The following is a 26,265-nucleotide window of genomic DNA, read 5'->3' on the forward strand; positions in this document are numbered from 1 at the left end:
CCAATTTTTTAAATTCATCCATCACTTCTCTGAGCACTCTTGTCTTTGTAAGTGAACAGCCGTAGCAGTTCCAGAGGCTCAGTGATGCATTATTTGCAATAAAGCCAAGACCACACAGCTCTCCAGGCACCTGGTAGTTACTGAGATAAAACTGCTCTGTCAGTGGCACTCATTTTCATTTTGTTTTTACCTGCAGGAGAAGATTGGAAAATCACTATAGTCACTGGAGATTTCAAAACAGCTGGCACAACAGCAACGGTGTCCCTTTATGCTTATGGAGAAAACAAGGCTTCAGGTCCTCTTATTCTGGGATGTGGGAAACACCAGCTGTTTAATCCCAATAGTGTAGATACATTCAAGGTATGACTCATATAAATAACAAAGAGTTTACTTGCACCAGTTGTTCAGAACATGTTGACTCAAGGGTGAATAACATGAATAGTAGCAGACACTTGTAATTATGATCTCACCATAATGATATCAATCCTCATTTCATTTTCTGAATTGTTTGTTGATAAGACATGTAAGAGCCCTGAGAGAACGGAGTAATTCTTTGTTTATGTTGACAATCAATTTAACAGTATATTACTAAGGTTAATGTTAAAATAGACAATTAAGTCTAGGGGACTGTAAACCAGTATCGGGTAACTATTTTCCCTTTCCTCTCTACAAGGATACACATATTACTGTCCTATTGTGTGCTATAGGGCAGATCTTGCACACTGTTAGGTTTCTTATATTCACTGACTCCAGGATTGTAAGATTGTAGCCTATTGTAGCCTATTGTAGTAAGGATTGTAGTAAGGATTGTAGCCTATTGAGTAAGATCCTGAGTCTTAGTGTGATTTAGAGATTGATAAGTTCGTTTTAACAGCCAGTAGTCTACAGGGAAATTGAGAAGGCATGATCTCCCAGGAATTGTCTCCATCGTTTTTTATCATGACCATCAGGAACCAAGCCCTAATTCTACAGCAGGAGAGAGCACAGAAGGATGAAGTGACGTTCTACCTTGTTTGGAGTGCTGACACTAGCTTCTGTGTCCTAGCTTCCAAGTACCTATTAAGTAGGTCACAGGTGGCTTGTTGGTGGAGGCATGTCCATTTGGTAATTCATGGTGTCTCTTTTTAAAAGATAGTATTCTCTGAAAGTTCTGGAGTCTTGACAGAATCAAAGTTTGGTTACCATCATAAGTCAGATAGGGAAAGGGTGAATACTGAAGGTATTTAAACTTTCAGTTGAGAGCTAGCAGTTGCTGGTAGAAGTGGGCACAGTCCGGAAAATGGACCAAAATTTTGCACAGTCCGGCCCAGTTTGTGGTTCGCGAACACATATTTTGTGGGACTCACCTTTTTCACAAATTTTGGCCCATTTGGGCCAGTCCGTTGGACTGTGGTCCATGGGTCCAGACATCCTGGCACTGCTCTATCAATTCTCTAGGCAACAGAGAGGACATTTACAGACCTTTTGCAGCCCTTAAAAATTTAATAGACTGCTCTGCCTGCTGAGCAGAGAGCTCCCATTCTACTCTATGGAGCAAGGAGCAAGAATGAATTCCCTAGACTACAGAGGAATGGACATTCTGCAGCCAATCTTAGCCCTCAAAACCTTGATAGGCAGGTCTGCCTGCCAACCAGAGAGCTCTCATTCTGCAAGGGAGGGGTGGACATTCTCAGCCAATCTTAGCCCTCAAAACCTTGATAGGCAGCTCTGCCTGCCAACCAGAGAGCTCCCATTCTGCTCTATGGAGCAAGGAGCAAGAATGAATTCTCCAGTCAAATTCAGATACTCCCATTGCTGTATTAATGTTCGGAAATTCAATGTCATATCTTCCACAACATGTGCAGTTGCTATGGGTACAGAAGTAAAACAAAATATCCAACATACACAATATGCCGTGTGTATCGTCATCAGTTCCAGTTTTTAAAAAAATATTTCTTATTTTTCCGGCTAAAAGTTAAAATAGACAAAATAGAAGGCACTCTTTGCTAAAGGCTTTGCAGGTGCAGAATTAATTTCTACTCTTGGGCCAAGTGCTTCAGTTCAAATCAATAAGAACAGCTATTATCAAAAGGGGGGATTCAGATACTGAGCCTGCTGTTTTATGATCTTTGAGGCATCATAGCTTACTGATTCATTGGGGGTTTAAATATCCATTAGTAATTGTGATTGTGAACCAGGATGTGGTGGTTATTACACAATAACCAATATGAGTGATTGTTGATATATCAGCTTTTCCCTAGACTGGCTTTTTAGGTGCAGGGTCCTAGGTATCTCCCTCCTCTTTTACTTTGTTTTTAAAATGCACAATTTTCTATCCAACTATCTACACACACATCCAATTTATACTTACTTTATTCTAATAATAGAATTTAGATTTCCTCATTTCAGAATTGGAGGGAGGGCAGTGCTAGTAAGGAATTCTATACTCTTCTCTGTGCTGGTATGTTAAAAATTCTTTTTTAGAAGTAAGAAATGTTGACAGTGATGGATAGGTAAGTACACTCACTGCTTGCAATACTGAAGTGAAATATAAGAAGACAGACGGGATGCTTCTCATCACTGTTCTGTGCTGACGGTAATGTTCTTAAGGTTAGTAAGTACTGACAGAATGTCTTGCATAAGCAGTGGCTGCATAGGTTTAAGCTGTCTGGCCCTTCAGAACACATCACGTAACATGGCACATATCAGCACAGTTGGCAATCTTTGTTTAAGATAGTTTGGGAGCTGAAATAGCAGGTGAATCATAGATAAAGAATGAAATGTTTTACAAAGCTCTGTCAGAGGATGCACAGCTGATACCTTTTGAATAGAGTACTCTCAGAAACGTGGGTAGGAAAGAATGGATGTGCCAAGATGGCTGTGTGGGACCTGAGAAGACGGATTTGTTTTTACATATGGGCTATTCTTTACTTTTTGAGGACATTATTTATTTATTTATTTATTTATTGACCATTCTCTCCATAAAATACTCAGGGCAGCTTACAATCATTAAAAGTTCATACAAATGACAATTCAGACATCAAAACTAGCAGAAACAGTAACAGCAGCAGATAAAAATATTCAAAAGATAAAGTGAAACGTCTAGGGATGCATACAGATGTTTTATCCATGTTTTGTTTCAGCTTATTTTGTTCATTATTCAGATTTTTACTATTGTTGTGGCATGTGATTGAAAATATGGTTGTGTGATTATGCATTGTGTTTTTCCTAGGGAAATCCCTGGGTAAGGTCAACCTGGGTAAGGTTCCATGTTTCCTGGTTGCACACAGGCACGAATTGACTTGGGACCAAGGAGTATGGGGAGTGAGGGTTTAGATTGTCCCTGTACCATTTTTTTAAAATTAAACAGTCCAAGGGAGCCACTCTCATTGGGGGCTCCATACCTACTGGTGTGCTACACAGCCCTAGACCCCTTCCAGTCTGGTTTCCGCCCGGGACATGGGGTTGAGACATTGTTGGTCGCCCTCACAGACGATCTCCGCAGACATCTGGATCAGGGCGGATCAGCACTGCTGATTTTGCTGGATCTGTCAGCAGCGTTTGATATGGTCGATCATGAGTTTTTGACCCACCGCCTTGCCGATGTGGGGATTCAGGGGACAGCACTGCAGTGGCTGGTCTCCTTTCTCCATGATCGGGGACAGAGGGTGGCGCTCGGGGAGAGGGTGTCATCTTGTAGGCCACTGGTTTGTGGTGTGCCACAGGGAGCGATACTCTCTCCATTATTATTTAATATCTATATGCGCCCCCTCACCCAGCTGGTGCGGAGTTTCGGGCTTGGGTGTCACCAATACGCGGATGACACCCAGCTTTATCTGTTGTTGGACGGGCAGCCTGGATTGGCCCCTGATGCCCTGGAGTGTGCTTTTGAGGCTGTGGCTGGTTGGTTGAGACAAAGTCAGCTGAAATTGAATCCCACGAAGACGGAGGTCCTGTATGTGGGTCGTGGGGAGATGGCTTTGGGACCTCGGCTTCCTACACTTGATGGGGCAGCACTTACACTGGCCCCGAGGGTTAGGAGCCTGGGGGTGATTCTGGATTCCTCCTTGAAGATGGAGGACCAGATCACTGCAGTTGCCAAGTCTTCCTTTTATTATCTTCAGCAGGCCAGGCAGCTTGCCCCTTATTTGTCTCCCCGTGACATGACTACAGTGGTCCAAGCAATGGTCACCTCTAGGTTGGATTACTGTAACGCGCTCTACGCTGGGCTTCCCATGGGCCTGATCCAGCGGTTACAGCTGGTACAGAATGCAGCAGCGCGGGTCATTGCTGGAGCACCGGTGTGGGAGCATATTACACCGGTGCTACGCCAGCTGCATTGGCTGCCAGTGGAGTACCGAATCAGGTTCAAGGTTTTGGTGTTAACCTACAAAGCCCTACACGGACTGGGACCGACGTATCTGAGGGACCGTCTCTCACCATATGAGTCCTGGAGGACTCTCCGCTCTGGCGGAAAACATCTTTTAAGTGTCCCTGGCCCTAGGGAGGCCCGCCTGGCGTCGACCCGACCTGGTGGAATGCTCTGTCTTGCGAGACAAGGGCCCAGCAAGATTTGCTTGCATTTCGCCAGGCCTGTAAGACAGAGCTATTCCGCCAGGCATATGGCTAACGCCGGGCAGTGCCCGCCGCCCCCCCCCCCATGAAGGGGGGGGTTAAACCATCACCCCTATGCAAACACAGAGGCATGTATGAACCACTATGCAGCATGAATTGTTATATTTAATGTTTTTAAATGTTTTTAAATGTATTATTTAATGTTTTTAAATGTTTTTAAACATGTTTGTATTTGTTATCCACCCTGAGCCTGCGAAAGCGGGGAGGGCAGAATATAAATATAATAAATTAAATTAAATTAAATTAATTACATTTCCTAAATGGGGCAAATAGCAACTCCCTATGGAAAATGACATGGGGAGAGGGTTAAGCCCCTTCTCCCCATGTGCTGTGCATAAGTGGAAAGCACAGAATTCCAAAACATTTCTGTGGACCTGACCTGGGGACATCCTCAAGGAAAACAATGTGCAGGCCACAGTGATGTTTTCAATGGTTTCAGTGGGAAACACATTTCTACTTGTTACTTATTTTTGGTCTTTCAGCTAATTGAAATGAAATTATCAAGGATTGCAGCCTTTTCTAGTAATTTCCGGGCAGATAGGTTATACCTTGACTGTTCTAGAGGCAATTAAATTCTCACTCGTAGGCAAGGAATGCACATGTCTCTGGATTCCTTCCTTCTAGGTCACAAATATACTAAGCAGCATCTCATAAACAAGGAACCATGACTAGGGTTCCCAATATGGCCTCAACAAATTTGAGGGGCAGTACTGTGGAAGGCAGTACTTTGGGAAGAATGTGATATCACTTCTGGGTGATGCTCTGGGTTGCCTTTCCTAGACTCTGTGGTTTATACCAAAGAGACTAGAGAAAATCTCTACAGTGTTACTATATAGAAGCCATTTTTTTCCTTCTCCTAAGTTCTTCCAGGGGCTGGGGACTGGTAATTCCTTGCCTCGAGTGGGTAAATGGGAGGACTAACATGGAAGATGTAGTCTCCATGTTTCTTGATGTTTCTACTGAAAATTTCAACATCTTGGATGGATGTAATTCCAAGGTTTCTCTTTTTATTTTCACATGCCCAGAAGTTCAATATAATTTCTTAGCTGTAGAGGTTTCTCAGGGACATAGAAGTTAACTCATAATGCAGCCAGGCAGTTACAGACTGGAGAAGTTGATATTTTGAGACAGGTAAATATGAACTATGCCAACATTGCTACTCCAGAGTAAAATCTGAAATCAGTTTTGTGACATGCAGACTGTGGTGTGTAAAGGTGATAGAAAATGACCAATACAATATTATAAGAGAAAAGAAAAATCTACACAATTCCTAAGCAGAGCAGAAAATTAACTCTGTGTCTATATGTTGTGTATACTTACCAGAGTACACAAGCAGAGGAGGCAGTGGGGTGCTTGCTGTTCTCCAGCATGGGCAGAGGGAAGGTTTTTTAGAAATTTTTTTGTCTGTTAGAAGTGGCATAAACTTTGCTGAGCAAGCTTAGAAACAAATGGTTCTGTCCTCTACTGAAAGTTCCTTTGGCTGATGGGATGGTGCTGTGTGTAAAGGATTTAGGAACTTTCTGGGTTGAGTGTATTCTGTGTTAGTAACAATTTTGTCTCCAAACAGAAAGAAAAGAGAATTAAGTGGTCCTCGCTTTTTAAAGCTGCTTTTGTTGATTTTGTTTCTACCACCTCTGCTGAATAAAGGAACATAATACAACTGTGCATGGGGTTTATATGGCTGATCTCCATCATAAAATGACAAGCATATTAAGGGTGGGATGCAACTCCAGCGTGGGATATTCCTGGAGATTTGGTGGTGTAGTGTGGGGTGGGAACAGATTGGGGAAGGGAGGGACCCCAACTGGATGTAATGCCATAGAGTCAACCCTCCAAAGCAGCCATTTTCTATAGGGGAATGGATCTCTGTTTGTAGATTAATCAGGACTGCCATTCCCTGGGGCTGGAGAATTAATCAAGTTCTGATTGAAAGGTTGGAATCATTTTATTGCTGATGTGGCTCACATTACAGCAGTTTTACTGGATTTCAAATTTGTTTTTATTTTTCTATTATTAACCACCCTAAAGAGGTAACTGGAGCAGTGACAAAAGCTAAATAAATAAAAGTGCACATCACAGCCATCTGGGCTCTGAGAAGGAGAAGGAAAGGGCCCTGCAGCTGGAAGAGTACTCTTGGAATATACTTGGAAGGCGATGATGTTGACAGAGGGCCCCTTTCCAGTCACCTGCATGGAGTGTTCCATGTTTGTTTCCTCCCAGAAGAGAAGATGGACTTCACCTGTCAGAAGTGTAAGCTGGTCAGGCTTTTGGAGGAGAAGATTCAGAGCCTAAAGGAGAGGATCACCACCCTTCAGGATATCAAGGAAGGGGAGGATTTTATTGACAAGAGCCTGGGGACTCTGCACAAGCATGAAGTAAGTCAAAGAGAAGAAGGAAGAGTCAATCTCCCTTCTGAGCCTCCTTTCAGTTCTGCAGTACAAACCGGAAGACGTGGACTAAGGCGATGCTCGGGTCTACTGGAGCTCAAAAATCATTTTGAGGTGCTTGAGATGGTGATGGAGACGAGAGTAGAAGGAGAACCACAAAAACCTGGAGGAGGGAGTGAAGAGGGCATGGAGCCACACGGAAGTGAAAGGAAACGGAAGGTGGTGGTCATCGGGGACTCTCTGCTCAGGGGTATGGAACATCATGTGTCCAGGCCAGATCCCCTACTCCGAGAGATGTGTTGTTTGCCAGGAGCCATAATTCAGGATATTACAAACCGACTGCTGAAACTGATCAGACCAACTGATCAATACCCATTTGTGCTGGTTCATATGGGAACAAATGACATGACTGTGAATACCATTGCAAGAATTAAAGAGGACTATGAAGCTATTGGACGGCAGTTGAAGACAGTGGGGGCACAGGTGGTATTCTCTTCTATCCTTCCTGTCAAAGGAAGAGGAATGCGAAGGGAACAGACCATACTTGAGGTGAATTATTGGCTGAGGTGATAGTGCCGGCCGGAGCACTTTGGGTTCTAGGACCACGGGATAGATTTCCTTAGAGAAGGCTTTCTAGCACATAATGGGCTTCACCTTTCAAGGTCAGGGAAGAAAATGTTTGGAAAGAACCTGGAGAGCTTCATCAAGAGAGCTTTAAACTGATACCACAAGGGGAAGGGGATGATCAACGAGGGGATTTCTGTGAAGAAGAGATAACAGCAGGGGCCCACCTGAGTAGGACAGATCAAACAAAGGTACAAAGCTACAAGTGCCTATATACCAATGCCCAAAGTATGGGAAATAAGAAGGACAAGCTTGAGCTTCTCTTGCAAACAGAGGGCTATGACATAGTAGGAATTACTGAGACTTGGTGAGATGATTCCCATGACTGGAATGTCATGGGATGGGCACAAGTTGTTCAAGAAAAACTGGAAGGGTAGAAGAGGAGGTGGAGTGGCATTGTATGTGAGGAGAGGGCTTGATTGTCAGCAAGTTCTGGAGAATGTGGTTGACAGCCCGGCGGAAAGTATATGGGTGGAAATAAGGGAAGAAAGGACAAAGGGTATTGTTGTTGGAGTTTGCTACAGACCACCTGACCAGGGAGAGGAAATGGATGCTACCCTCCTTGAACAGATTGAACAGACATCAGAACCTTATAATTATGGGTGACTTCAACTTCCCCAATGTGTGCTGGGAGACAAGCTCAGCAAAGCAACAAGACTCACGCAACTTCCTGACCTGCCTGGCCGATAACTTCCTTTTTCAAATGGTGGAGGAAGCTACAAGGAGTTTGGCCATACTAGACTTAATATTAAACAACAGGGAAGAATTGGTAGATGGGGTGAATGTGGTGGGGACCTTAGGGGGAAGTGACCATGTCCTCCTTGAATTCCAGTTGCTGTGGGGGGCCAAGGAAGTTCGTAGCCAGACTCATAGGTTAGATTTTTGTAGGGCCGACTTCAATGAACTCAGAGGCTTGATGAGAGTTATTCCATGGGGGAGTGTGCTGGAAGGGAAAGGAGCAAGTGAAGGGTAGGCCCTTCTCAAACACGAGCTTTTGGACTAGAAGGTCTGGATGGCCCCTTCCAACTCTGTGATTCTGTGATTCTGTGATGGTTTGCTTGAAATCAGTTACTTTCTCGACAAATATAACCATAATGAAAGCAGTCTCTTCCTGGACTAATGGTAGAGTGGTAGAAGCTGATGTCATAAAGAAGAATGAGAGTACAAGTTATTTTTGTGACATCACAAAACATTTTTTGCCTGAAGGCACATCTTGTGTTTCAATATTGGCTTGAGGAAGTGGGTGGGGAATAAATGAGCTGTTGGTCTCTCTCTATGATTCATTGAGCAAAGGCTCCATTGCTATTCTTTTCTTTTGAATGGATTGAAGTATGATTCTGCCATCAGCTAGACCATGCCTTCCAAAGACAAAATTCGGGTTTCATAATGGTTAATAGGGCTATTATTTACTTGGAAGATTTATATCTCACCATTTGACTGCAAACTGGCTTACAAACAGCAGACTAAATACAATGTGATAAAAAGCAAAAAAAAAATCCTCTGGACTGTGGCAGTCTTCATATTCAGTCCCTGGGGAACTGTTGGTTGTTCTGTGGCTGCACCTTCTCTGACTGATGGCTGGAGAGAGACTGGTCTTCTTGTGGTCCTTAGATTCAGAATAAACAGAAGAAAGTATGTCTTTACACAGTGCATGATTCAGTCATAGAGTTCACTGCCACAATATATAGTAATGACCATTCATGTAGCTGGCTTTAAAAGGGGATGAAAAGAATTCATACTCTATCAACAAATACTCTACATCCTACAATAGCCCTGCAGAGAAGATTAGCATATCAAGCACCAATCCATATGCAAAAGAACCTTCTCAGGATACAGTGAAGCCTCCCTCCATTAGCATTCCACACCTTGGGAAACTCTTACAGGATGACTCAGCCCAAACCCACCTTCCTGAGTAGATATAAATTACCTGCCAACATCTTCTCCACACTGTGACACTGAGAGATCTCGGTCTTTTGGTGCTACACCTCTGAAGATGCCAGTCACAGCTGCTGGCGAAACGTCAGGAACTACAATGCCAAGACCATGGCTATACAGCCTGGAAAATCCAACCATCGTTCTCTGGCCATGAAAGCCTTCAACAACAACAATTAGCATTGCTGAATCTTTGTACTTAGTAGTATTAATTGCTAGGAGGAAACTTCAAAGGACCCTTTTTGTTTTCACCCTGTCTGTGGCCTTGCAAGGAGAAACTGCTTGGCTACTCACATCAACACCTGAAGCTTCTGTGTATTGGGTTAGATCACTGGTCTGTCAAGGACAGTATCACCTACTAGTTCTCCAGGGTTTCACACAGATGTCTTCCATGTCACCTACTACTCAATCCTTTTTGAAAACTGATTAATCTGAGAAACAAGATGTTAGACTAGGCAGATCAGGGTTATATCCAGGCAGGGCTCTTTTTATGGTTGTAAAGTTATATAGGCCATTGCATCATTAATGGAAGGGCCAGATTGTGAACAGTGGAAAAAATACACCATTATTGGAGGTAGAGCTGGTAGCACTGAAGCAATCACTTCTTTAATCTCCATCTTTAGCTAGGATTTTTACAAGTAAGTCCTACCAGGGACAGTGTTACCTATCAGCATGAAAGAATTGTTTTGCCAGATCAGACCAGGGTCTGTCTACCAGCCAGACAGAAGGATATGGAGGTGATGACCTTCCTTTGTAGTTTGTTCCCATCTCTGGTATCTAGAAGCATTCAGACGCCATACATGGAATTTCCATTTAGGTATCATGACTGCTAACTATCAATAGGTGTCCTCTACGCATTTGTCAAATCTCTTAAAAAGCTAGCTAAATGAATGTCCATCCTAATGTCTTGTGACAGTGAATGCCACTAGTTAATTCTTTGTGGTGTGAAATAAAAATCTTTTAACCAAGCACTAATTAACATAATTGTGTGGGCCAGAGTCACACCATCTCTGTACCTCTGGAAAGCAAATCATATTAGGCAATACTGCCAAAAGATCACCATAAAGCACATGGAATGACATTTGATCACTGAAAGTCTCATTGCATACATTTGATTTTTAAAATGTCTGTGTGTGTCTGTGTGTGTTTTACACGTGATCTAAAGTTAGCCAAGCAGCATTGCTCAGCCTAGAACTGACATGGGAAGAGAAAATTTTTCAACTTTAAAAAAAAAGCAGAACTAAGATAATATTGCATAACTTTGGCAGCTAGTGGAAAAGAGCAAGAGTCCAGTAGCACCTATAAGACTAACAAAACTAATGGTAGGGTATGAGCTTTCATGAGCCACAGCTCACTTCTTCAGATAGGTATCATGTCTTCAGATAGGTAGCTCATACCCTATCACTTATTTTGTTAGTCTTATAAGTGCTACTGGACTCTTGCTCTTTTCCACACTACAGACAGACTAACACAGCTACCCATTTTGATCTATTCAGCAGCTAGGATTGGTATACTAGTTTAATAACACTTTATGTATCATTCTGGAGGCTACTTTGATAGACCATCAAACTATAATTAAAGCTTTTCTATCTATTTTCATATTTTACAGATAAATCTAAAAGATGTTGGAGAATTGTATAAAATACGGATTGGTCATGACAATAGTGGATTGGATCCTAGTTGGTATCTAGAGGAGATGAGACTTCAAAAAGTGAACTCACAATCAGAACAAGAAATATGTTTGTCTCTAGGCTGCTGGCTAGCTGAAGACCAAGATGATGGAGACACATGGAGAGAAATAGCAATTAGGAGACCCAAGAAACCACTTCTACCATGTACGTCTGGGGTATTTCATTTTTACCACTAACCTACATATATTATTCTGTTGAAATTCAAAAATACCGTACTTAACAAGTGGGGGACCCACAAGGACTTTGGGGGGCATCTCATTCTCCTCATGTTCTTTTCCCCCTTCCCTGCTCCTCATAGCCTCCCCCCTTTTTCTGCTCCCTTCTCTCGTTCCCACCCACCTTTGTCTGCCCCCTCTTGTCAACTTTCCCCCTTCCCCTCCCTTCCAGCAGCCTCTCCCCTATGGCCCAGTTGTGTGGTGCCAGCTGAGTCAGGCCCAGTTGCATGTTGGGGGACCTGCAAGGACTTGTGAGGGTGCTTTATTTTCCCTGTATTCCCTTTCCCACACTATTTCCTCTTTCCTGTCTCCTGCAATGTTCCCTCTGTGTAGTGTTGTGAGCCAAAAATCTACTTAGTGAGCCAAAACAACAACTTGCATTAAAGTTTTGAGCGCACCTCCTTTTTTTAAACAAAAATTATTTCACTCTACAAACATACAAAACATATAAACATACAAACAAACTACGAACTACTTTAATTTGTATTGTTTCTCGCTTAGAAACAACAATGCAAGCATTCATTCATACATGGTTGCTAAATATCAAACTAAATTACTCTGCAGGTAAAGTTATTAATACTTCTCCTTCCCAACTGTTTAATATACAAATATAAATATATCTGAGAACATGTGCTCTGCATTAGACATGGGCACGAACCAAAAAAAATTAAAGAATCTGTGGTTCATAGTTCGGTGCCGACGACAATCCTGAGGTTGCGAACCGCAACTGTCAGGGGCTTTGCTGCCCCGGGTCAGCGCTGGCGGGTCCGCTCCTGGCAGGGGCGTGTCATGCGGGTCCATCTTCCTAGCGAGCCGGTGCTGGCGGATCTTGCGGCCAGGCCCCTCCCCCTCTGGGGTTCCCCTGCGGCCTCAGATGGGGCACTTGCTCAGGAGTTGCTGCACTCCGGAGGCTCCATCCCCTCTCTCTCCTCCTCAGCCCAGGTAGGAACCCTCCTAATATACCCTCCTCCCATCACCAGCCCCGCCCAGCCTCCCAGATTCCCGTCCCCAGGGTGCTCCCCATCACCTTGGCCAGGCATGGCCACACCCCCGTGCCCCACCCTGACCAACCCTCCCTCTTGGCCCTCTCGCCTATCTTTCCTTCCCCTATCCTGTCCTCCCTCCCCCAAGAGCACCAGCTGTGTCCTTTCTCCATCAATCAGTTGGGCTCTCCCGCCCTCCCCCCGGCCCGAGGGGTGGGGCTGCCGGAGAGCCGGTGCCAAATCGGTCCCGGGCACGGAAGGCGGGACCTGACTGGAGGGTGCCTGTGCTGGCATCTGCCACGCGCTTCACCGCGCCCATCTGGAGGCACTGTCTCCCACCTGCGCCAAGCCTGGGCCTTGGCTGGCTTGTCGGGCCTGGCCACAGCTCTGCCGGCGTTGGGCTGTGGGCATCTCAGTGCTCCTCTCGTGGCCTGGCCTGGCTTTGGTGGAGGTGGCTGCAGAGCAAGAGGCAGCCGTGGCAGCCATGGCCCGGTCTCTGCCCTTCGTTGCGTTCCGGCCCAGCCGTCGGAGGGCCCCTCGCTGGCTGGGTAAGTGTGTGCCGGGGCTTCGGGGGGCGCTGGAGTCCGGGGCGGGAGGGCCTGTCTCTGGACAGCAACGAACATTTTCCATTGCTGAACTGGTTCGTGGTTCGCAGTTTGTGGAACGGTCCCCATTGCACTTAGAGAGCCCATATTCCTGGGGAGTCTTTTGCAGGCTCTCCTACAGCCATCACTCAAGTTTGGACAAGATTGCAAAAGGGATCTTGGAGTTATACCCTCTCCAATCACGGCCCCTAGGAAACTCCCACAAAAATCCAAGCTCAATTATACTCCCTGTCTCTGAGCCTCGCTACAAGTGACATCTTCCACGCGAAGGGCACTTGATCATTTTCGCAAGTCTTTCTGGGTACTGAAGTCCCTCTCCCACACCCCTTTTCCTTCTGTTCCTCCCCCTCTCCGTTAGCATGGCTGCCTGAAGAGACGGAGAAAGCCTACGAGAGCAGCTTTTGCAAATCGTCTTGCTGGGGGGTGGGGAATGCTCTAGAGAAAGCTGACGTGAAGTCCTCCCCTCTCTGTTAGAACTGTTAGGATCGCTGCCTTAAAAGTCAGAGAAAGCCTGCGTTTGCAAATTGTTTCTCTAGTCGCAAGCCTGCTCTCAATGATCTTTGGGGGCGGGCAGCTGCAACTTTCTAAGCTTTCTCTAGAGTATTCCCCCCTTCCCCGAGCTGCCCGCTGCAACTTTGCTAATCGTCTTGCTCGGGGAGGGGGGGAAATACTCTAGAGAAAGCTTAGAAAGTTGCAGCTGCCTGCCCCCAAAGATCATTGAGAGCAGGCTTGCGACTAGAGAAACAATTTGCAAACGCAGGCTTTCTCTGACTTTTAAGGCAGCGATCCTAACAGTTCTAACAGAGAGGGGAGGACTTCACATGTCAGCTTTCTCTAGAGCATTCCCCACCCCCCAGCAAGACGATTTGCAAAAGCTGCTCTCGTAGGCTTTCTCCGTCTCTTCAGGCAGCCGTGCTAACGGAGACGGGAAGGAACAGAAGGAAAAGGGGTGTGGGAGAGGGACTTCAGTACCCAGAAAGACTTGCGAAAATGATCAAGTGCCCTTCGCGTGGAAGATGTCACTTGTAGCGAGGCTCTCTCTCCTCAAAGGCTAACAAGTGGCAAGCAAGAGCTCTGTCCCACTCCACTGCTCGCTGAAAGTGAAACCCAGCCTGGGAGCCCACGGCTATTTATAAGCACAGGTCCCATTGAGCAATGCAGGAGGTCTGTGTTTGGCCATCAGAACTGCCTATCAGGGTTTGCAGGGATGAGATGGCTACAGAACACCCACTTCCCCCTCCCTCCCCATGGTGTCTTCTCCCAACTTGTAACCACTTTGCAGCTCTGTGGTTGGAAGGAAGACCTGCAGATCAAGGTAAGCTGGGCTTCCATTCGGGTTTCCAGGGTGACAGAAGGAGTGCAGACAGAGTTCAGGCTCCGGCTCCGTTTCCAAGGGAATTGATTGCTGGCGCCTGACTGTCTGGCTTCCCAAACCGTGGGTGAATGCACCGAACCAGGCTTCTTCCAAACGCAGGTTCGTTGGACAAGGACAATCACGAACCGCCGGATTGCGATCGCCATTTTCGTGGGTTTTTGAAATTCGTAATGCGGTTTGTGCCCATCTCTACTCTGCATCCCATCCTGGGCACATTAACCTTCTCTATTCCAACAAGATTTCAGCAGGTAGGCGAGGAGATATACAGTATACAAAGTATACTGTACAAAGTAACTCCAGTCTAAGCCCATTGATTCATAGCCTCTGTAGAATCCAAAAACAAAAACCATGTAATACATTTTGATTACAATCAAAACAAATTAACAATAAAAACCAGTTGTCCAAGACCATCTAGACCCATTAGGTGAAAGGCCCATAAAAATCAGAGTATAATTCTGTATAAAAATTGATATGTTCATGCTGATTGCGAAGGGGTAGCTGTGTTAGTCCATTGCTGCAAAATAAAGCAGATGTCCAGCGGCACCTTAAAGACTAGCACATTTATTTCAAGATGAGCTTTGGTGAGCCAGTGATGACTTGTTCAGATATGTATGGAAATCAAACTGGGATTCATTCTTACATTTTCTTTTCCCCCACAAATGAATCTGCACTTGAAAGACTCATGATAGAGTCCCCACCCCACCCAACCTGCCCCATAAGAACAATTCTGAGTTTGATTTCCATACCTGAAGAAGTGAGCAGTGACTCACAAAAGCTCATACTGAAATAAAAGTCAGTCTTTAAGGTGCCACTGGACTTTTGTTTTACATTCATGCTGACTGGCTTTCTTGTGGTTCAGGTGCAATTCTGACTGTAGATTTCTCAGCTCAGCCACTTACCCATTACCCTATACAAGCACCATACAACACTGGGAACAATTGTGCTTTAGACAATTACATAACACATAAAAGCTGTCCAAATGCAGTCTCTCTCTCTACACTTCTATCCTACTCCATGTCACAAAGAAAATCTGGCTCATCTACCCCTTTCATTTTAGTCAGAAGCTCAGGAATGGCAAACCTGGTGCTTTAGTAACTTTGTTCATACAACTTCAAGCAGAGAGCTGCTTGAGGCGGCTCATAAACAAAAAAACAACACAATCTTTAAGAAGTCAGAATGACAGGAGGAAACATTTCCAGAATGCTTAGAGTGCCAGCCAGTTAGGGTGCCAGCCAGTTAACATGAACAGGATCAAAACCTAAACCTCTGGAATTGACCAGTAATCACTGGTTTTGGACAAAATGAAAAAGGAGCCTTTATGGCCCCAAAAGAGTTTCAGTTTGGCAGCCGTCTTGGTCTGCAGTAGAACAGCAGCATCGGCGTCCAGTAGCACCTTAGAGACCAACAAGATTTACAGGGTATAATCAAAGTTCCCTTTTTCTTTGTATCTGAAGAAGAGAGCTTTGATTCTGGAAAGCTCATATCCTGAAAATCTTGTTGATCTCTATGGTGTCACTGGACGCAAACCCTGCAAAATCTTTAAGGCTTCCTGATTAATTCTGCATCTCTAGACTCCCCTGTGACCAAAGAGGCTTTCCCTCAGCTTCTGCTGCAGGGGAGAAGGCAAGTCAGGCACAACTGCCCTTTAGGGTTGCCAGATCCCCTGACTCCCCTGGCAGGAGATTAAGAGCCTGGCACTCACCTCGTAGTGTTTTGTGTTCCTGCTTGCATGTGCAGCATGCACACATGCTCCCAGGCTTGGGCAATGACATCACTTCTGGGAAGGGACATCATCACTTGGGTCAAAGGATTGCCTGGGAGTGCTCCCACACTCACCAGGGGGCTGAATCAGGCCAGCTGTGGGGCACAATTCATCCCGAATTGGGCTGGCTATGGGGCATGATTCAGCCCGTATCGGGCCTGCGATTCAGCCTGAATCAGGCCACTGTGGGTGCGGGAGCACACTGCACTGCCTGGGGGTGCACCATGCCACCCAGGAGATGCCACAGGAAGTGCACACCCCCACCAGCCAAGTAAGTGGGGGTGGGGGGTGGGGGGAGCCGGGATCCCCTGCACCAGGGGAATGGCACCCCTACTGCCCTGGGAGGCTCGCTTTAGCTTCAGATCCAGATTTGGGGTGGGGGGAAGCAGAAGGACTGTGAGCCTGCAGAGAAGAAGGCGGCAAAAAGAAGAAGAGAGCCAACCTGGAGCCAGCCCCAAAGCGGCCATGCTAAAATAAACCCCTAACTGCGTGATCCTAAGTAGACTTACTCTGGTTTACATCAATTGATTTCATTTTAGAGATGCTTGGCTTGCCGAGACAGGGCGGCCAGATCCAGTTTTTGGCTGAGTCTGCATTTCAGGCTGTAAAAGCCACTTTAGAAAAGGCTTCAGAAAGGAGGCCTCATCAATGGCAAAGCTCAACCAGTCTCCTTCAGCACCACAACGGCCTTCTCTTCCTCATCATCTGGCAGTCGGAGGGCAAAATGAGCACCTGGCCCAGCCCTCCACCTTCCTTCCCCTCCTTGTGGTCCTTCTTGCTGGCCTCCTTCTGCACCTAGGCGAAGTTAAACTACACCTTCACAATGGTGGCGGCTGAGGTGCTACCTCTTCTCCTCCACTCTCTGGGGCTGAAGGGATCCCAGCGTGTTCAGGCTACACAGGTCAGACTGGGCCCCATTGCTCAGATCTGCTCTGTTCCCCAGCTAGAGAGCCAGCAGTGGCAGAAGGCACTCTCTGGCTCTGCCCTGGGGGCCAAGCCTGCCACAGCTGGGAAGAGAGGACAGAAGCGGGATGAGAGTCCATCCCTGCTCCATCCTTATAGGGCCCACCTGTAGGCGCCAGCTGAGTGGGAAGGTGGGGCTCCTGAGAGTTAGTACCTGGGAGCTTCAGCTGAGAAGCTGTGAGCAGAGGAGTCAGAATCTGTGAGCAATTGCTCAGTTGCTCACATTCATGGGAACACTGCTCTGCTGGCAGCCTCCATATACTCATCTTTCCCTATGTCCTCTCTCTTTCAGACCCACGAAACATCCTACTTTTTATCTGCCCCTAACTTCATCTATATTTATTAACTTTATATATATATTGCCTTTCTCCACATTGGGGACCCAAAGCAGATTACATCCTTCTCTTTCCCTCCCTATTATCCTCACAAGGACCCTGAGAAGTAGGTTAGGCTGAGAGTGACTGGATCTAAGTCACCCAGTGAGCTTCCACAACAGAGTCATAATTTGAACCTGGGTCTCACAGATCCTACTCTGAAACTCTAACCTCTACACTATACTGGTTTGCGGTGGGGGGTGGGGGGGAGCTGCTGTTGAACCAGCCTGGATGTGTCATGCAAGTTATGTGTTGTCAAATTATCCCATGGTTGCTTCTGGGCCTGGCCCAATGAGTCCTCTCTGCAAGGCCAAAACAGCCTGGAGAAAGACCCTGCCTTCTTGCCCTGCCTTTTCCTAACAGAAACCAAACCTGGAATATGGGCTAATGGTTGCTCAGCAACAACCACTGACGGCATCTGATTAAAGCTACAGGTGCTGTTTTTATAATTTTGGGTTTTTAACCTGCCCATTTTTTTAAAAAAAATAGATTTCAGATTTTTCTGCAAACCTGGGACATTTTTCAGGTGTGTAAAAAGATCTGTCTTGTCCATTCATGGCTCAAACCTCCAGATTTAAATATCTACAGGTTAGGGCCACGTGGCTATTAGTATATAAAATATTTACATTTCTATATTAGTATATATATTTACATTTATATATTAGTATATAAAATATTTACATTTATTCATGCAATATATGATGTTAGTTTTGTGAGTACAAATAATATATTAGCACCTTCTGCTGATCAATTGTGAGTTCCAACCCTGTACTTTGAGATGTTTCCATGCTCTAAGAAGTACCTATTGGTCATCATTAAAATCAAGATTACATATTATTTATATTACTATTTTGTCCTCATGAAAGGATAGCTGCTGTGTTGGTACACATTTATTGCTGAAATCACCTTGGACTTTTAAAAACTGGTATATAATTTACAGAACAATATTTCTGACTCATGACTCAAACAACCTGTGTGGCCAGGAATTTCATGTTAATCCTACTGGAAGGTTATGCAAAATCTAAATCTGACTTTTGACATAGGGATGGGGAGATACCTTATAGTGCCTTGCAAGCAAAATCCAACCATTTCCCAACTGGCAATGTGAAAATGCGCATTTGTAAAAAGAAAGTGAGCAAGGAAGACAGGGTAATCTAAAGCTCTGTCTTTAAGAAAGCAATCTTTTTAAACTCCTATGTGTGTAGTTGATCAAGTTACCATTTGAATTTGTGGAATGACCAAGGGTAATGAAAGCCATCCAAGATAAGCTCCCTGCATACCCAATTTAACATATAAACCCAGGTCATTCGTTTTATAGACATTGATACAAGGAAAGTAAGAGATACAACTGTATCTCTGTATATAACACTGCTGTATATAACACTGCTTTATTCTCAACCAAAAAGAACTAACACAGAAAAGGAAAGTAAGAGAACAGTTTAGGGGGTGGATCTCCATCCCATAATTAGGTTCCAATTAACTATTTACTATCTATTTTACTACAGCATGAAAACTGTGGATAGAAATAAGTACATTAAAATAAAATTAGAAGAGAAGAAAAAAGATATGTAGAGAATCTGAACTTTGCCTATCACCATTAAAAATATGCTGTGCTATGCTGTAGTCATAAGACTTCACATATTCTTCCCCTTGAAACTGGTTTATTTCTTGTAGCAAATACATTAAATGAAAAAAGATTCTTTAAGAATTAGTTTGCTCACACTGTTTGATGTATAGTCATCAGTGGGTATGTTCAACTAAATTGTCTATTGCAAATGTTGCCATGGGTGTGGTGCAATGGAGGAAGCAAGATTTGACCTACCAATATTTGGCCTACTCTATTTGTTTATGTTTTCACTTCTTGATGAGTGTCTGTGAGTGGGGGGAGGCCCATCTGAACTCACTGGAAAAATTACTGCTATTGATGTAGATGCAGCAGGTCAAATGTTATTTCTCCCATGCCCGCTAGAGCCACAGAGTGGATCAACAATGTGGGTTTGGGGGGTGGGGGTGAATTTTACTGTGTCAACTGATCAGGTTGGTCCTAAATGCTATGATTCAATTTAGAGGTGCCTTGTGGGGTAAAAACATAAGTAAACATGATGGAAAATAATGTAATCATAAATGTCATCAGTATTAGACCCATGAAAGATAATGGTAATCTTTCCATGTTAATAGGGGAATCAGTATTTATTTTATTTTATTTTATTTTATATTTCAATTTATATACCGCCCATCCCCAGGGGCTCTGGGCGGTGAACAGTTTAAAATCAATAAAAACAAGAAAACAGCAATACTAAAATCAATATACAAAACAATAATGAAATAAATTAACCAAGTGCAATGGTGGGGAGACCCCCCCACCCGAAGGTGGGAGGCCAACATGGCACCTCCCCCTTCAACCACCGAACGCCTGGTGGAACAGCTCTGTCTTACAGGCCCGGCGGAACGATAATATGTCCCACTGGGCCCGGGTCTCCATTGACAGAGCGTTCCACCTGGCTGGGGCCAGGACTGAAAAGGCCCTGGCCCTGGTTGAAGCGAGGTGGGCTTCCTTAGGGCTGGGGACCACCAGTAAACATTTATCCACTGATCGAAGCGGTCTCCAGGGAAAGTACAGGGAGAGGCTGTCCCGAAGATATGCCGGTCCCAACCCCCTCAGGGCTTTAAAGGTAAGAACCAATACCTTGAACCTGATTTGGAATTCAACCGGAAGCCAGTGCAGCTGGCACAGAACAGGTGTGATATGTGACTGGTAAGATATACCAGTCAGGACCCGTGCCGCCACATTCTGGACCAGTTGTAGTTTCCAGATCAGGCCCAGGGGTAGCCCAGCGTAGAGTGAGTTACACTAATCTAGCCTGGAGGTGACCGTTGCATGAATCACTGTAGCCAGGTCCTGGAGCATCAGGTAGGGGGGAAGTTGTCTGATCTGACAAAGATGGAAAAATGCAGACTTGGCAACTGCCGTGACCTGGGCCTCCATCAATAAGGAGGCATCCGGGAGCATGCCCAACTTTGCCAGTGGTGTCCCATCCAGGGCAGGGAGCTGGATCCCAACATCTGGCAGCCCCCATCCCAGCTGCAGGACCTCCGTCTTCACTGGGTTCAATTTCAGCCTGCTCTGTTTCAACCATGCTGTCACAGCCTCCAGAGCTCTGGCCAGATTGTCTGGGGCCGTGTCTGGCAGGCCGTCCATCAACAGAAAAAGTTGGATGTCATCCGCGTATTGATGACAGCCCAGCCCAAACCTCTGCATCAACTGGGTGAGGGGGTGCATGCAGATGTTAAATAACATCGGGGAGAGTATTGCCCCTTGGGGAACCCCGCACACCAAAGGGTGACGGGGCGATAGATCTCCCATGAGCGCCACCCTCTGTCCCCAACCTTGGAGAAAGGAGACCAGCCACTGTAAGGCTGTCCCCCTAATCCCCACGTCGGCAAGGTGGCTGGCCGACAAATCATAGTCAACTGTGTCAAATGCTGCTGTGAGATCGAGTAACACAAGCAGTGCTGACCCACCTTGATCCAGATGCCTGCGAAGGTCATCTGTGAGGGCAACCAAGGCCGTCTCCATCCCATGGCCAGGATGGAAGCCAGACTGGAATGGGTCCAGTACTACAGCATCATTCAGGAATTCCTGCAGTTGTACCGCCACCGCCAGCTCAATCACCTTGCCCAGGAACGGGAGGTTCGACACTGGGCGGTAACTGGACGGGTCAGTGGGGTCCAAAGATGGTTTTTTCAGGAGGGGCCACACCACCGCCTCCTTTAACGCTCCTGGAAAAACCCCAGAGCTCAGGGAGATGTTAACAATGCCCTCCAAATGGTCCCATAGCCCCTCCGAGCTGGCCTTCACCAGCCAGGATGGGCAGGGGTCCAGAGGACAGGTGGTTGGCCTCATCCCCTGCAGGATCCTATCAACATCGTCCTGGGAGAGCAGCCTGAAATGATCTAATACGGACCCATAAGACGGCCAAGGGGTCTCCAGTTCCCTTACTGTATCAACAGTGGGCAGCAGGCCACAGCGAAGGGACAAGATTTTGCCCGCAAAATAGCTCGCAAAAGCCTCACAGCCAATAGTTGAATTAAGAATTTGGTGGTCTCCCTAAGAGAGGGAGACCAAGGACCGAACTGTTTGAAATAATTGAGCCGGGCATGAGCTAGCAGACGCAATGGAAGTAGCAAAGAAATCCCTCTTTGCTGCTTTCACTGCCACCTCATAGGCTTTTATAAACGTCCTATAAGATGTTCTTACCTCTTCGTCGCATGGTCACTGACCATGTTATTTTTCAAAGCAGAACACTTATTCAGCTTTATCAATAAAGCTCCTATGATGGCTTATCTATGCCTTTTCTGACACAGTATACTTACTGAAATATATTCCGAAAATGCATGCAAATAGAAACATTATCTAGATGTTAGACATTTCCCAAAGTAAGTTCATGATTTCAAATTACCCTTGATTTCAGCATATTTGAATTGAATAACAACAGATACACAATGTGACTTTTTGCTTTTAGTTCTCCACAAATTAGAATGAAATTTTTGCAATCTGCATTTCTTGTTTAAGGGAATAATTGCTTAGAAGCACCAAAGTACACCCATTATACATTGTTAAAGAAAGCAAATGAGGTATTATATGATGCCTAATTACAATCCAATATAAAATTCAGATCAATTGAAAAAAACTTTCCAGCAATATTTTCACTTAATTAAAAAGTCTGTTTTGTCAAAAGGCATAACTAGAAGTATAAAATATATTTTATAAACTAGATTCAGAGTTAACAGTCCTTTTATCAAGCCTCTAACTTACCACTGATCTTCCTTATTCATATTTGATAGAATACTTCTCTATCCTGCCAGAATGAACTTGGTTTTAATTAATCAGTCTTTGCTACGTAACCTTTCTTTTTGCTACATAGCCTCTCCTACACAACATAATGTTTGGAATCTTTTCTTAAGCTTTCACTATGCCTCATCTTGACAGTTTCCCTCTTCTTACTTGTCCTCCTTCATGACCTTCATCTGTGCAAAATGCTGACACTGAAATAGTCCATCTCCTGATACTTTGCCCTAGAATTCCCTAATGTGAACTTCTTGCTCTTTACACTTCAAAATGTAGCACGACTCTGTCTGTGTACTGCAGCATATCCCCCACACTTCAAGTAAGCTTGGACCTTTCTGTCCCCTGTTCCAATTACATATTAATATTCCTTTGTTTGCCTTTATTCCTCTTAGTTGGCCAAATTATTGGTCTTGATTATGTGTTCTCAATTCATAGCTAAGTAACATGGCTGATAGACATACAGCAATGAGAAGCCTCTGCCGCAGAATACCTGAAACATGGTTTAAGGTTGAGAGCAACTTGTGACTAGACATGAGCATGAATCAAAATAGGAATCAAATTTCATGATGAATTGGGCCAATTTGAGTTTCGCAAAATGCGTTTTGTGGGGCCAGTTTTCACGAAATTCACGACTTTTTGGCCCGATTAATTTGATTCATGAATGATTCATGATGCCAGACAGGCTGGTGCCAATCCATTGATTCCCTGGACAACATAGAATTGGAACATCTGCAGACTTTTTGTTGCCATTGGAAACCCCAATCTTAGCCCACATAACCTTGATAGGCAGCTCTCCTTGCTAACTGGAGAGCTTCCATTCTGCCCTAAACAGCGAGGAGCAGAAAGGTTAATCCCCTAGGCAACTGAGGAGATGGGCCTTCTGTAGCCATGGGAACACCAATTTCATCCCTCCAAACCCTGTAAGGCAGGTCTGTCTGCCAACCACAGACTTTCTGTTCTGCTCTATATAAGCGTTTGTTATATAAGGCAGAGCTCTCTGCCTCGTGCTTTTCAGTACCAGTAGACAGAGGCTGGACAGAGACTCGTCTTCTTAATTCTTTCTCTGCTCTTTTGAGGGCTTACAATCTTGTTGTTACCTTTGGCTTTATTTTGTGCCCCTCTCCCGCCTAGGCAGGTGTCTGTGTGGTGGCTTTGGGGCCCTTCCCCCAAGCCCAGTGTCTCTGGGTATGAAGGGGAGCATTGAAGTGCTCCGGGTTCTGACAAATCATGAAACTAACAAATCATATCGTGAAACAGGAACAATTTTGTGGAAGATCATGTTTCGTGATTCAAGGAAGGCAATGAAATGCGAAACTCTCATTTCATTTTTCCTCGTTTCATACCCATCTCTACTTGTGACCAGTGTTAGCCAGCTGTAACATAAATATGTATAGAACAGAAACCAGTAGCTCAATATATGCCTAGTAAATTGTTATGCAAAATTCAGTGTGTCTAAGTTACCTGTTCCAGATATGCTTGACCTTTCATAATCAGCATTATATTACCACTTCTCCATCCTTACATGCTAGAGTGCTTCTGAATTGCCCATGGCACCCCAAAAGTCTACTACGTTGCTTAAAATTCATAAATAAAAATCAAAAAAGCAGGAGCCATGATTAATGGAACAGATGTCTAGGGTTGAATCCATTGTGAGTCTCATGCAGGAAAGATGCCTTCTTGCTATGAGAGGCCTGTTTCTGGCATGCCTCATCATACTCAATAGCTGCTGCCTAAAATGCCAAGGTCTATGCCTGCAGCACATTCCCAAGATGATTAGTGAGGTGTCAGTCACTCTCTGGGTAAGCCAATAGGATGCCCTCCATGAACACCGTGTATCCCGCCATCCAATTGATGGTGAACTCAGCCTGGCCTTTCTCCTCTCTTGTCATTCTGGACTAAGCACACACATACCTCTTGCCCTCTATAGCTACCAGCTTCAGGAGTATGAAGACACTGATGCGATACCCATCCAGTATCTGTTTCCTAACCTTGCTGGCAAGATGCATGCCTAGTGGTTCTTCCTGGTACATAGACCCAACAGGAGGAGGAGGCTGTGAAGACTGCTCCTGGTCCCAAACAGTTCCATTATCCCCCTGGCCTTGTCTATTCTGTTCTTCTCCTCTTCTTCAAGGCCCAGGCTGTTAGGCCCAGAATGTGCACAAGTGCCGCCCAGAAGTTCCTTGAGGAATGCATAACCCCTCCCTAGAGGATGACTTTCTTGATGATCCCTCACTGTCTGGTGTCCCTTCTCCATGTCATCCTTCTTGGCTTGTGCCATGTCCCATGGCTTTTCTTCTGAGCAGACCCACACTTCTTTGAGATGCTCCCTTCCAGGCTGTTGGAGCTGGGATTCTGAGCCCACTTGTACCTCTCACCATCTGATGGTCTCCAACCATACCGGCTGCAGGCCCAGGCCTCTTTGTGACTTTCCCTATGTCAGCCCACAAACCAACAGTCCATGGATTGGAGTGAAGGTGTTCCACATGCTCCATGTGTTCATACTTTCCAAGGCTTGCAAGATGCCCTGCAGCATTTCTGCCATGTCAGGCTCAATTGGGGGCAGCCACAGGCCAGGGGCCGCAATGCCCCACCCCATACCCGGTGTGTCTTGGGGACATGAGCTGCCCAGGACTATTGTAGCTGGTTACTCTGCTTCCTAGTCTGTGGCAGGGCTTGGGGGCCACAGACCAAAGACTCTGTTCCCGCACACACATACAGGCATTGCTTGACGCTGAGCACTTGGCTGGGGTGCCAGAAGAGAACCCAGGAGCAGCTGCATGCTGAGCAGATGCCCTGTTTGGGCCAAGTCTCCCCACCATGCCCTACCTGGAAGACATGGGATTGGACATTCAGCACTTGGAGCAGGAAACAGCCAGGTCACCCCACCTATCAAATGATGCAGATGGAAGCACACAACAACATGGCAATTGTTGAATAGCCTAGCAGGTGCCTTGCCTCTTGCCTCATTCCTGCAATGCAGCCCCCAATAAATCAGGAAGCCCTGCTTGTGGTCAGTACAAATAGAACTACAGTTGTAATTTTCATTCAAATGAAGGTACTGGTGAAACAGTCCCTGATTTTAGAAAAGACACTTTTCTTTCTATGTCAGTTGATGGCCACAATTGCAATACATCTGGACAGCCACTGTAATACTCATTTTATTTTTTTCTGTCAGGTTCTTTTTTTTCCCTACGCAGAATAAGTGTTCATATCAATCACTTGTTTATTAATGAGTCATGTATTTATTATCAATTTCATCATGGCAGCTGGTGTTTATTGAGTCTTGCCAGTGTGTACAGAACAGAGAGAAAAGGATTAGGAATCCTGTGCATGTACAAAATTAGTTTCTAAATTAGACCAAATGATTATATTGCAACTCTGGTTCAGAGACACATGTCATTATGAGACCCAGTGTGTTTCAGAGGCTGGAGTGGTGGAATATGTCAGAAGGGACCTGAATACAAATCCTTTCTCTGGCATGTAATTTTAAGTACATTTCCTGGAGGTAAGCCCCACTGAATTACTTGCTGTGGGCGACTCCATCAGAAGTAAACATGATCAGGCCAGAAATAGTACAATGCCACAAGTGGGTGGGCAGGCCCTATCCCAGCCACCCCCTCAGTCAAAAGAAAGTGGCAGGCCAGCAGATGGGGGCTGTGAACACAGCAGGAGAGGCCCTAAGGTAAGGGAAAGGCAGGGGGCCAAGGCAAGCCCACTGACCAGCCAAGGGCATGTGGAGAGCCCCTGGACAGCAACAGGGAAAGGAGGTCATGATGAGGAAGGGGGCAGAGTTGGAGAGCCTTCACTAGTCTGCTGGGAAGATGGTTCACAGGAGCTGGGCACACCACTGTAGGAATTTGCACAGGGATGTATGGAGATATCTGCAAGATA

The 26,265-nt window shown here is 45.4% G+C and overlaps 1 protein-coding gene across 2 annotated transcripts in view; it reads left to right on the forward strand.

The window, feature by feature from the left end:
• RP1 (RP1 axonemal microtubule associated) overlaps positions 1 to 26,265 on the forward strand; it is a 302,837-nt gene that overhangs the window by 165,039 nt on the left and 111,533 nt on the right. For both annotated transcript variants that reach the window (XM_054985404.1, XM_054985406.1), the window contains exons 25-26: positions 197 to 360; positions 11,167 to 11,392. In XM_054985404.1, the coding sequence (XP_054841379.1) occupies positions 197 to 360; positions 11,167 to 11,392 (390 nt within the window). The remainder of the gene's footprint in view (positions 1 to 196; positions 361 to 11,166; positions 11,393 to 26,265) is intronic.

This window comes from Eublepharis macularius, chromosome 7 (genome assembly GCF_028583425.1).
Source record: "Eublepharis macularius isolate TG4126 chromosome 7, MPM_Emac_v1.0, whole genome shotgun sequence".
In the NCBI taxonomy this organism is placed as follows: Eukaryota; Metazoa; Chordata; class Lepidosauria; order Squamata; family Eublepharidae; genus Eublepharis; species Eublepharis macularius.